Here is a 13,293-nt window from a genome sequence, read left to right as displayed (position 1 = left end):
GTAAGGACATTACTCGTGTGTGTGTGTGTAAGGACATTACTCGTGTGTGTGTGTGTGTGTGTGTGTGTGTGTGTGTGTGTGTGTGTGTGTGTGTGTGTGTGTGTGTGTGTGTGTGTGTGTAACGACACAACCCGTGTGTGTGTGTGTGTGTGTGTAAGGACACTACTTGTGTGTGTGTGTAAGTACACAATGTGTGAGTGTGTGTGTAAGGACACAATGTGTGTGTGTGTGTGTGTGTGTGTGTGTGTGTGTGTGTGTAAGGACACAATGTGTGAGTGTGTGTGTAAGGACACAATGTGTGTGTGTGTGTGTGTGTGTGTGTGTGTGTGTGTGTGTGTGTGTAAGGACACAATGTGTGTGTGTGTGTGTGTGTGTGTGTGTGTGTGTGTGTGTGTGTGTGTGTGTGTGTGTGTGTGTGTGTAAGGACACAATTTGTGTGTGTGTGTAAGGACACAACTTGTGTGTGTGTGTAAGGACATTACTCGTGTGTGTGTGTGTGTGTGTGTGTGTGTGTGTGTGTGTGTGTGTGTGTGTAAGGGCACTACTTGTGTGTGTGTGTGTGTGTGTAAGGACACTACTCGTGTGTGTGTGTGTGTGTGTGTGTGTGTGTGTGTGTGTGTGTGTGTGTGTGTGTGTGTGTGTGTAAGGGCACTACTTGTGTGTGTGTGTGTGTGTGTGTGTAAGGACACTACTCGTGTGTGTGTGTGTGTGTGTGTGTGTGTGTGTGTGTGTGTGTGTGTGTGTGTAAGGGCACTACTCATGTGTGTGTGTAAGCACACTACTCATGTGTGTGTGTAAGGACACTACTCGTGTGTGTGTGTGTGTGTGTGTGTGTGTGTGTGTGTGTGTGTGTGTGTGTGTGTGTGTGGACACTACCCGTGTGTGTAAGGACACTACCCGTGTGTGTGTGTGTGTGTGTGTGTGTGTGTGTGTGTGTGTGTGTGTGTGTAAGGACACTACTCGTGTGTGTGTGTGTGTAAGGACACTACTCGTGTGTGTGTGTGTAAAGACACTACTCGTGTGTGTGTAAGGACACTACTCATGAATGTGTGTGTAAGGACACTACTCATGTGTGTGTGTAAGGACACTTCTCATGTGTGTGTGTAAGGACACTTCTCATGTGTGTGTGTAAGGACACTTCTCATGTGTGTGTGTGTAAGGACACTTCTCATGTGTGTGTGTGTAAGGACACGTCTCATGTGTGTGTGTAAGGACACTTCTCATGTGTGTGTGTGTGTGTAAGGGCAGCAGGGTAGCCTAGTGGTTAGAGCGTTGGACTAGTAACCGACAGGTTGCAAGTTCATATCCCCCAGCTGACAAGGTACAAATCTGTCGTTCTGCCCCTGAACAGGCAGTTAACCCACTGTTCCTAGGCTGTCATTTGAAAATAAGAATCTGTTCTTAACTGACTTTAGTTAAATAAAGGTAAAATAAAATGTGTGTGTAGTGTGTTGTTTTGTCTACATACAAACCTGTAATCAGAGTACATAATGCTGTGCAATGTTTTGCATGGAAAATGTTATGGGAAATCAACTCAGTTCATTTTCAGGTTAGAAATATTTTGCAATGATTAAAAAATTCGGAACATCCTATAGTTTATGCACTGGGAATGGTAGACAATGTTTCTGTTGATAACTGGGTATAAGGGTATGTACATCACGTACAGTATATAATAGCATATGAAGTTGGGCAAATGGTTGGGAAATGGAAACCAGAGGATGGGATCAAGCATAAGAGATTTCTGGGTAATTTCTGAGGAAAAAGAGAACAGAGCTCATTCTAACATCCCACTCTCCATACCTCAGATATGACCTGACAACAGAACAACTCAACAAGAAACACACAGAGCTAACACAGAGGGGAGGAGAGGAGAGAAATACACAGAGCTAACAAACACAGAGGGGAGGAGAGGAGAGAAATACACAGAGCTAACAAACACAGAGGGGAGGAGAGAAACACACAGAGCTAACACAGAGGAGAGTAGAGAAACATACAGAGCTAACACAGAGGAGAGGAGAGAAACACACAGAGCTAACACGGGGGAGGAGAGAAACACACAGAGCTAACAAACACAGAGGGGAGGAGAAAAACACACAGAGCTAGCAAACACAGAGGGGATGAGTAAAACACACAGAGCTAGCAAACACAGAGGGGAGGAGAGAAACACAGAGCTAGCAAACACAAAGGGGAGGAGAGAAACACACAGAGCTAGCAAACAGAGGGGAGGAGAGAAACACAGAGCTAACACAGAGGAGAGAAGAGAAACACACAGAGCTAACACAGAGGAGAGGAGAGAAACACACAGAGCTAACAAAGATCGGAGAGAAACACAGAGCTAACACAGAGGCGAGGAGAGAAACACACAGAGCTAACAAACACAGAGGAGAGAAACACAGAGCTAACAAACACAGAGGAGAGGAGGGAAACACACAGAGCTAACAAACACAGAGGAGGAGGGAAACACAGAGCTAACAAACACAGAGGAGAGGAGGGAAACACAGAGTTAACAAACACAGAGGAGAGGATGGAAACACACAGAGCTAACAAACACAGAGGAGGAGGGAAACACAGAGCTAACAAACACAGAGGAGAGGAGGGAAACACACAGAGCTAACAAACACAGAGGAGAGGAGGGAAACACAGAGCTAACAGAGGAGAGGAATAATAAAGATGGAGAGAGGGGGGGGCTACAGAGAGAAAAAGAGAGGGAGAAGGGGGAGAGAGAGTGGGAGGCTACAGAGAGAAAAAGAGAGGGAGAAGGGGGAGAGAGGGGGGGCTACAGAGAGGAAAAGAGAGGGAGAAGGGGGAGAGAGAGTGGGCGGCTACAGAGAGAAAAAGATAGGGAGAAGGGGGAGAGAGGGGGGGCTACAGAGAGAAAAAGAGAGGGAGAAGGGGGAGAGAGGGGGGGCTACAGAGAGAAAAAGAGAGGGAGAAGGGGGAGAGAGAGAGAGAAATGAGAGTGAATGAGAAAAAGAAAAAAACTAGAGTCCATACATGTATTTATGGAAAACTAATTAGTGAAATTGTATAAGCATGTTTAAAATATTTCTGTTAACTACCCTGTGGGAGTGAGGGAACATAGCTAAAACAAGACCACACACACACAAGGTCCATTATCAGACTAGCATTAGCGCGCGTTAATGTAAATGGTGTGAAATGGCTAGCTAGTTAGCGCTACGCGCTTGTAGCGTATCAATCGTTGACGTCACTTGCTCTGAAACCTTGAAGCAGTTGTTACTCTTGCTCTACAAGGGCCAAGGCTCTTGTGGAGTGATAGGTAACAATGCTTTGTGGGAGACCGAGGGTCCCTGGTTTAAGCCCAGGTTGGGGCGAGGAGAGGGACAGAAGGGTCAATGTTACATTAGCATGTTTCTGATTAACACAGAGAAGATTAACCAGACTCAAGTGAAGACCAATTCATTTATCAAGAAGACAATAGCTAAATCGAGTTAGCGTTGAAGCATTTTCCCTGTATACACTGTAATAGGGGAGTCAGCCATGCTAATGTCCTCTTAATGCTCCGCTAGGCTATCTATTCTTTCCTGCAGTGAATCTGTTATTCTCCTGGGCCTGGGAAGAGAAGGTCAGGGTCAGTGTTCAAAGGGGAAGTTATTAGTCTGAAACAGTCAAACAAAACAGTCTGTTTGGACAGAAATAACCTGCTCACACTACTTCATTCAGCCCGTCTTCAAACTCCTTGCTCAGTTCAACATCAGTGTTGGAGGTTTCCAGAACAATATTTTCTTAGCTGGTGCTGGTGGATTTTAACAAAAATGATTGGTGGGTTTAACTTAAATTAGTGATGGGCTTAAGTTAAATTAGTGATGGGTTTAACTAAAGTTATTGGTGGGGTTAACTAAGCAAACTTTGTGTGAACAGGCTCGGATATAGCCTACCACACTTTGGCATTACCTTGGAGAACTGTGCATTTATCCATTTGGTGAAGGTTTTCTTCTGTACTGCATCGTGCTCATCTGTGAAAGAGAGGAGAGAAAGAGAAATGGTGAGAAACAGACCTTGTTTTTAGTTCCAACCAGAACAAAACATCATGTTGGACCGGTCACTATTCCAACAGGAGAACAGGACAGATAGGTCTGCAACATCAGTCAGCAGAGAGCACATGCAGATCAATTGTGCCTCCATTTGAGAACCCCAACTCTGAGACTAGACTCACTGACATGTTATTAGGTGTACCTGCAGGTCTTTGAAACCAGACTAAAAGTCCCATTCTGAGGTGATTGCTGCACTATTTGTGCCAGAGATGAGACCACTAGGAGCTGGATAGAAGATTGATGTAAAGATAATGACCATGTAACCTACTAAAAGGTTGGGAACAAAACAACATGTCAGTCTGGAGAGACAGAGATCCAGAAAGGTGAGACTGTAACGTCAGAACTCCGAAAAAACACTCACGCAATCAGTCATACACACACACACACCCACCCACCCACCCACCTCTGCAGAGGAAAAAGCTACATGAAGTTACACACTCACTCATCAACTATTTGTAATCACTCCCAAGTGACTCAGTACATCAGAACAAATATTTCACATTCTATTCCTTCTTTCCTCCCCACCTCTCTTGTCTTCTGTTCTCTCCAGCAGGGTTTCTAATAAGGTCTCATTGTGTAGAAGGCAATAGGTCAGGTTTCTAATAAGGTCTCATTGTGTAGAAGGCAGTAGGTCAGGTTTCTAATAAGGTCTCATTGTGTAGATGGCAGTAGGTCAGGTTTCTAATAAGGCCTCGTTGTGTAGAAGGCAGTAGGTCAGGTTTCTAATAAGGTCTCATTGTGTAGAAGGCAGTAAGTCAGGTTTCTAATAAGGCCTTGTTGTGTAGAAGGCAGTAGGTCAGGTTTCTAATAAGGTCTCACTGTGTAGAAGGCAGTAAGTCAGGTTTCTAATAAGGCCTTGTTGTGTAGAAGGTAGTAGGTCAGGTTTCTAATAAGGTCTCACTGTGTAGAAGGCAGTAGGTCAGGGTTCTAATAAGGTCTCGTTGTGTAGAGGGCAGTAGGTCAGGTTTCTAATAAGGTCTCGTTGTGTAGAAGGCAGTAGGTCAGGGTTCTAATAAGGCCTTGTTGTGTAGAAGGCAGTAGGTCAGGTTTCTAATAAGGCCTTGTTGTGTAGAAGGCAGTAGGTCAGGTTTCTAATAAGGCCTCGTTGTGTAGAAGGCAGTAGGTCAGGGTTCTAATAAGGCCTTGTTGTGTAGAAGGCAGTAGGTCAGGTTTCTAATAAGGCCTTGTTGTGTAGAAGGTAGTAGGTCGGGTTTCTAATAAGGTCTCATTGTGTAGAAGGCAATAGGTCAGGTTTCTAATAAGGTCTCGTTGTGTAGAAGGCAGTAGGTCAGGTTTCTAATAAGGCCTCATTGTGTAGAAGGCAGTAGGTCAGGTTTCTAATAAGGCCTCGTTGTGTAGAAGGCAGTAGGTCAGGTTTCTAATAAGGCCTCGTTGTGTAGAAGGCAGTAGGTCAGGTTTCTAATAAGGCCTTGTTGTGTAGAAGGCAGTAGGTCAGGTTTCTAATAAGGTCTCATGTAGAAGGCAGTAGGTCAGGTTTCTAATAAGGCCTCGTTGTGCAGAAGGTAGTAGGTCAGGTTTCTAATAAGGTCTCACTGTGTAGAAGGCAGTAGGTCAGGTTTCTAATAAGGCCTCGTTGTGTAGATGGCAGTAGGTCAGGTTTCTAATAAGGCCTCGTTGTGTAGAAGGCAGTAGGTCAGGTTTCTAATAAGGTCTCATTGTGTAGATGGCAGTAGGTCAGGTTTCTAATAAGGCCTCGTTGTGTAGATGGCAGTAGGTCAGGTTTCTAATAAGGCCTCGTTGTGTAGATGGCAGTAGGTCAGGTTTCTAATAAGGCCTCGTTGTGTAGATGGCAGTAGGTCAGGTTTCTAATAAGGCCTCGTTGTGTAGAAGGCAGTAGGTCAGGTTTCTAATAAGGCCTCGTTGTGTAGAAGGCAGTAGGTCAGGTTTCTAATAAGGCCTCGTTGTGTAGATGGCAGTAGGTCAGGTTTCTAATAAGGCCTCGTTGTGTAGAAGGCAGTAGGTCAGGTTTCTAATAAGGTCTCATTGTGTAGAAGGGGAAACTGAATGTATTCAACTGAAATGTGTTTTCCGCATTTAACCCAACCCCTCTAATTCAGAGAGGGGGGGGGGGGGGGCTGCTATAATCAACATCCACGTCTTCAGCACCTGGGGAACGGGGGCAGAACGACAGACTTTTACCTTGTCAGCACAGGGATTCAATCCAGCGACCTTTCAGTTACTGGCCCAACGTTCTAACCACTAAGCTAACTGCCTGCCAGGTTTTCTACTAAGGTCTCATTGTGTAGTTGTACAAGCAGTATGTCAGGTGATTTTACTTGTTTAATGACTATATTATGTAGTTCCATCCCTACAACCTCAGGGGTCTCAACTGTCAACCACAGTGGCAAATACGCCCACTACTGTCATAGTCCGCTTCCCTGATCTGTCAGTTAAGTTGGTTCTATCCCACACCTGTCAGTCAGCTGAAAGTTATATTTCAATATAAGCCCCTCATTGAGCTGTCAGTCATTTCTCAATAATGACCACCACAGGCTGTCTGTCAGAGGAGTTCATTCAACTCTGTCTGTCTGGTCTGTCTGTCTGGTCTGTCTGTCTGGTCTGGTCTGTCTGGTCTGGTCTGTCTGGTCTGGTCTGTCTGGTCTGGTCTGTCTGGTCTGGTCTGTCTGGTCTGTCTGGTCTGTCTGTCTGGTCTGTGAGAGAAATCACCCTACATTTCCCCCCACCCCAGGCACATCCAGGTATTTTGGGTGTTAAACAACATCCATGTATTTGGGGGGAGGAGGAGAACACCAGAGGTCAAAGGTTATGATCACCAGCCCGAAGGGTCGGCAACTCCTTTGTTCAAGATGTGTGGACTGTGTGTGAGCACCGCTGGCTCACAGAGCAGGGGTATAAAGACAGGAATGTGCCCCAGGGAGGTGACTAGGGGAAGAGTGAGATGGGCGCGAGGGTGAGAGGACAGTGGCTAGGGGAGGGGTGAGAGGACTGGGGCTAGCGGGAGGATGAGAGGGTGAGAGGTCAGGGGCTAGCGGGAGGATGAGAGGGTGAGAGGTCAGGGAATAGGGGAAGGGTGAGAGGGTAGGGAATAGGGGAAGGGTGAGAGGGTGAGAGGACAGGGGCTAGGGGGAGGATGAGAGGGTGAGAGGACAGGGGCTAGGGGGAGGATGAGAGGTCAGGGGCTAGGGGAAGGATGAGAGGACAGGGACTAGGGGGAGGATGAGAGGGTGAGAGGACTTCATTCGACCAGTTGTGCACACTCTGACAGCGTCCGGATTAGTGTCCCACTCCTTGAAAGCGGCAGATCTAGCCTTTAGCTCAGTGCGGACGTTACCTGTAATTCATGGCTTCTGGTTGGGATATGTACGTACGATGAAGCCGATGACTGAGGTGGTAACAGATGTAGCCTAGTTCTTCTGAAATAGGCTACATTTTCTTTATATCATGTTTCATAGACCTGTCTAAAATAAATAATGGATTGATTGTGATGGTGTGGGCTATATTAAATAGATGTATTTGACTTTTTCAAATGTAGCTGTTCAAAAGGTCTGATACAGTGGCTTGCAGGCTATGCGTGGAAGCCAGGAGATGCTAAATGTGTTTATTTTAGTGGTAAATTACCATGAGACCGCTGGTTATTTGCATGACAATCACAGGCTGACAAAATTTCCTGACCGCAGTAAAATTCCACATGACCGTTGAGTCACGGTTATCTCCTCTTATGCTCTCTGGACATGTGTTGGTAGTGTCATGATGCTGGCCTGGGGGTAGGTTTATGACAGTCATAAATACCTCTCCCCCTTTATTCCTCTCTCTACCCTACTTATGTGACTATTGAATATCCCTTGGTTAACATGGAGATTCTGGGAACATCAGAAGGTGGGGAGAAATTAACCATATTTTGGAAATCTAACCAGTTGAACATATGTGTTGGTACTTAATGAACATGATGTCAGTTCGGTTGTCATCTGAGACATTCTCATCAATGATAGGATGACATAACTATAACATGTAGACTTTCCACTGTACAGTTTATCAGATTCACATGGAATTGTTGAGCAATTTAAAATGTTTGAATATGAAATTATTTGTGAGGGGATGAAATGTGGTTTTAGCTTCTAAAATGTGAGAATTTGGTTTTCATGAGTGAATTAGGCCCGAATCAGTGGCCCGCCCACGGGAAGAGACATTGGTTATAAACTATGAAACACGCCCTCCTCTCCCTTCCTATATAAAGCCTTGACGACAATTTAACTTCCGGTACAGGGGACATTAAGGGGATGGCCTTGATGTCAGAAGGGTTCAGATAACTACAGAGCAAAGCCAATCTCAGCTACCTAACGAAATTAGCATTGAAGTCCCACGTGAAGAGGACGGTCGACACGTCGAATATGATGAATTTCAACAATACCAGCCAGAATATAGCATGAGCATATAAGCATGGCAACGGGGTATGAACTTTGAACTCTGATTCACTCCAGCCGCCAAGCGTAGACTGGGAAAGGACAGACAGAGTATACCGTCTACCACACAACGACGTAACTACAATGTAGGCAATTTACCAACACAGACATTATTCCGAGGACAGGAAGATCTCTGTTGGCCAACCCGACCAGCATCTACGACCAGCCTATTGAAGCGAGTAAATAATCATTGCATTCTCCTTTTCCAAATGGGCGGTAATTTAGAATGCATAAAATCCTGTATTTAGGATAGAGTAGCTGCCTACGGACCGATAGAGACATCGCTTCTCCCTTTGTTCTTCAGTCTTCCCGCTCTTTCACTCAAACCCAACCCCCATTCTTTGTGTAGCCAGCTGTCATATCTATTCCGTCCGCTAGGGACGTTTTCCTTTATGACATAATTTGTAATCAGGGAATGATTAATTCTGTGTGATTAGTTAGGTATTTTGTAAATAAATAATTAAACTCAATTTGCTGATTCAACTTGTTAGCCAGGGTTCGTGAAGACATCCAAGAATTTACAACTTTCAGATGAGACTGAAATAAGGTGACGATTAATATTGACTGCTATTGATGTAAATTATTACTAGGTCTTAAAAACCTCTTGTAACTGCCCATCCCGGATCCGGGAGAATTGTCATCAACTGACACTAAGTAGCATAACGCAACGGACAAAAAAATCTTACTAGAAAATATTCATATTCATGAAATCACAAGTGAAATATATTCAAACACAGCTTAGCCTTTTGTTAATCACCCTGTCATCTCAGATTTTGAAAATATGCTTTACAGCCAAAGCAAGACAAGCATTTGTGTAAGTTTATCGATAGCCTAGCATAGCATTAAGCCAAGCTAGCAGCAGGCAATCTGGTCACGAAAATCAGAAAAGCAATCAAATTAAATTGTTTACCTTTGATGAGCTTCGGATGTTTTCACTCACGAGACTCGCAGTTAGATAGCAAATGTTCCTTTTTGCCAAAAATATTATTTTTTTAGCCAAAAATAGCTCCGAAAACGACCGGAAATTGTGGTCACGACAATGCCGAAAAATATTCCAAATTAGCTCCAAAATATCGACAGAAACATGGCAAACATTGTTTATAATCAATCCTCAAGGTGTTTTTCAAATATCTATTCGATAATATATGAACCGGGACAGAGCTTTTTTCAGTAAGACCGGGTGGAAAAATGGCTCTGTCTTTTGCGAGAGAAATACACAATGAGACATCAGGTGGACACTGACGCAATGTTGTCGCTCAGGCTCATTTTTCAAAATAAAAGCCTGAAACTATGTCTTGTGATACTAGACACATTAAGGAAGCCATAGAAATAGGAATCTCGTTGATATCCCATTCACTGCTCAATAGGGAAGCATAGGAAGGGACTCTTATTTAGAAACCGCTGCGTTCCTGATTGGATTTTTCTCATTCTTTTGCCTGCAATATCAGTTCTGTTATACTCACAGACAATACCTTTACAGTTTTGGAAACTTTAGAGTGTTTTCTATCCTAAGCTGTCAATTATATGCATATTCTATTTTCTGGTCCTGAAAAATAGCCCGTTTACTTTGGGAACGTTATTTTTCCAAAAATAAAAAATGACCCCTAGATTCAACAAGTTAAGAGTTTATTCAGAAGATAACTGCTCTATAAATATTATTTTGTGGTGCCCCGACTTTCTAGTTAATTACATTTACATGATGAGCTCAAGCAGGTGATATTAATTACAGAGAAAGTGATTTTATAGAATAGCATGTCATATCACTTAATCCGGCATAGCCAGACACGACAGTAGTAACCAACTCCCTAAATACCATCAGGTCCTAATGGCCTGGTACCCAAGGCTCTATTGTCCCTCCATCAGGTCCTAATGGCCTGGTACTCAGGGCTCTATTGTCCCTCTAACCACTGACATCAACGTAAATGCAATGGGAAAATCATATCAAACACTTATCATCAAAACAGTATCGTGCTCTTAAAACGCACCTCACTGTGATTGATCAATTTGAAGAAAGAAGTTCAACAACAGATTGAAACTGAGTGGAAAACATGGTTGTTGTGGATGTTGTTTCAAAGCCTAACACAATGAAATGGACAGTGCTTTCTAAAGTGAAGATTATTTCAAAAACACCCTTACATATAGGCCTATATAAGAGCCCAAGCCTGGAAAAATAAGGGAATTAAACTAATGATTGTGCCGTTATACAATACATAGCCTACCTACATGTATTTTTCCCCTGTCCTTGTTCCTGCCCATTTGACAATGGACCATTCTAAATCAAAACACATTTTATATATTAGTAAAGACGAGGTTCAATTGAGAATAGTCTGTGAAAATCAGTTGATGAGAGAACAGCTGTGCAGCCTGAGGCAAGGAACAGAACAAGCTTTTTCTGCTTCTTTCTCAAATCAATAGCAGATAGTCGCTCCATGCAGCCCATATATGTTTTGATTTCTAAGACATTCTAAGGTTTGTTTCATTCACAAATAAAGTTGCCAAATAACTCGATATCTAGCATACAAGACCTGCTTCAAATGATCCCTTTTCCGTTCAACATGGCCACGTCATAGCACACACACTTCGGAATGGGAAAAATATCCTTTCTATTTCATTCAGCTAAGTTCAATTATATTCTTCTTACTATAAAATCATATAATATCAAGGGACTTATGAGCATATCTTGTCAGCTAAATGAACTAGCGTACAGCCTATGGCAGGGAGCATAGCCAGATAACTGTTCTTCTGCATGACAATAACCACCTGACAAAATGTAATGACCGCCACAGCCCAAATCTGTCCACCTAGAAATGAGCTATATACCTGCTATTGAACGGCTGTGGGGCAGCTGAACAGTGTGTATTAATCAAACACTCCCTTTGGAGTATGCATCAGTCATCATATTACACACACTCCCTCTAACATATACACACTAGAATACAATCGGACACTAAACCAGTGAAACCAGACTGATGGTAAGAACACACACACGGCTATCCGCTCTGAGAGGAAAGGCCTTCTTCCAATCTGCCTGCCAGTGAAACAGGAAGTAGTGATTACATCAGGAAGACAAGTCCCACAGGACTCCTCTTACAGCTCACTGATCTGATAGCTAATGACCCAAAGCACTGCAGGGAACACACACACAGAGGTGGGGACTGGGGATGGTCTTCGCTCACTCTCACACACGCACCCCCACACACAGAGGTGGGGACTGGGGACGGTCTTCTCTCACACACCCACCTTCCTCTGCAGATGAAGTTACACACCCACACATCAACTAACACACAGCTTAGAAAAGTCATCTCAGAGAGGCCCGCTTCTGAGCTCCCATCAGCAGCAAATATTAATTTTAAAAGGAAAATGAAGGTGTTCATGCAAAACAAATATTGTCCCGAATCGCATCAAATCGTTAACCTAATCAAAACTAATTGCACCGATTCGTTTCAAACTAAAACATATCGTCCCTGTACCGTATCAAAGCCCTTGTATCTAGATTAGAGGTCGACTGATTGGAGGACCAAAAAAGCCGATACCGATTAAATCGGCCAATTTTTTTATTTGTAATAATGACAATTACAACAATACTGAATTAACACTTATTTCAACTTAATATACTACATCAATAAAATCAATTTAGCCTCAAATAAATAATGAAACATGTTCAATTTGGTTTAAATAATGCAAAAACAAAGTGTTGGAGAAGAAAGTAATATGTGCCGTGTAAAATATGTACCATGAAATAAAGCTAACGTTTAAGTTCCTTGCTCAGAACATGAGAACATATGAAAGTTGGTGGTTCCTTTTAACATGAGACTTCAATATTCCAAGGTAAGAGGTTTTAGGTTGTAGTTAATATAGTATTTATAGGACTATTTCTCTCTATACCATTTGTATTTCATATACCTTTGACTATTGGATGTTCTTATAGGCACTATAATATTGCCAGTGTAACAGTATAGCTTCTGTCCCCCTCCTCGCCACTACCTGGGCTCGAACCAGGAACACATCGACAACAGCCACACTCGAAGCATCGTTACCCATCGCTCCACAAAAGCTGCAGCCCTTGCAGCGCAATGGGAATAACTACTCCAAATCTAAAAGCAAGTGACAATTGAAACAGTATTAGCCCACACTCAGCTAACTAGCTAACTAGTAACCATTTCACATTGGTCACACCAGCCATTAGGCTGATAGGCTTGAAGTCATAAACAGCGCTGTACTTGGCATGGCAAAACGCACGAAAGTGCTGTTTGAATGAATAATTACGGGCCTGCTGCTGCTCAGTCAGACTGCTCTATCAAATCAGACTTAATTATAACATAATAACACACAGAAATACAAGCCCTTGGTAATTAATATGATCGAATCCGGAAACTATCATTTCGAAAACAAAACGTTTATTATTTCAGTGAAATATGGAACCGTTCGGTATTTTATCTAACGGGTGGCATCCCTAAGTCTAAATATTCTTGTTACATTGCACAACCTTCAATGTTATGTCATATTTACGTAAAATTCTGGCAAATTAGTTCGCAATGAGCCAGGCAGCCCAAAATTGCATATACCCTGAGAAATGTAGTTATAACTAGTGATTATGATTGTTTGTTTTTTAGAAGATTAGTTTAATGCTAGCTAGCAATTTACCTTGGCTTCTACTGCATTCGCGTAACAGGCAGATTACTCGTGGAGTGCAATGGTTAGAGCATTGGACTAGTTAACTGTGCAGTTGCAAGATTGGAACCCCTGAGCTGACAAGGTGAAAATCTGTCGTTCTGCCCCTGAACAAGGCAGTTAACCCA

General features: G+C 43.2%; 1 protein-coding gene across 7 annotated transcripts in view; it reads right to left on the bottom strand.

Annotated features, from left to right (window-relative positions):
- utrn (utrophin) overlaps nucleotides 1-13,293 on the bottom strand; it is a 339,503-nt gene that overhangs the window by 291,185 nt on the left and 35,025 nt on the right. For all 7 annotated transcript variants that reach the window (XM_064991301.1, XM_064991300.1, XM_064991305.1 and 4 more), the window contains one exon: nucleotides 3,913-3,974. In XM_064991301.1, coding sequence (XP_064847373.1) covers nucleotides 3,913-3,974 — 62 coding nt within the window. The remainder of the gene's footprint in view (nucleotides 1-3,912; nucleotides 3,975-13,293) is intronic.

The sequence above is a fragment of the Oncorhynchus masou genome, chromosome 16 (genome assembly GCF_036934945.1).
Source record: "Oncorhynchus masou masou isolate Uvic2021 chromosome 16, UVic_Omas_1.1, whole genome shotgun sequence".
In the NCBI taxonomy this organism is placed as follows: domain Eukaryota; kingdom Metazoa; phylum Chordata; class Actinopteri; order Salmoniformes; family Salmonidae; genus Oncorhynchus; species Oncorhynchus masou.
The sequence above is the reverse complement of the archived record's forward strand: the minus strand, read 5'-3'. Positions and strand labels throughout refer to the sequence as shown.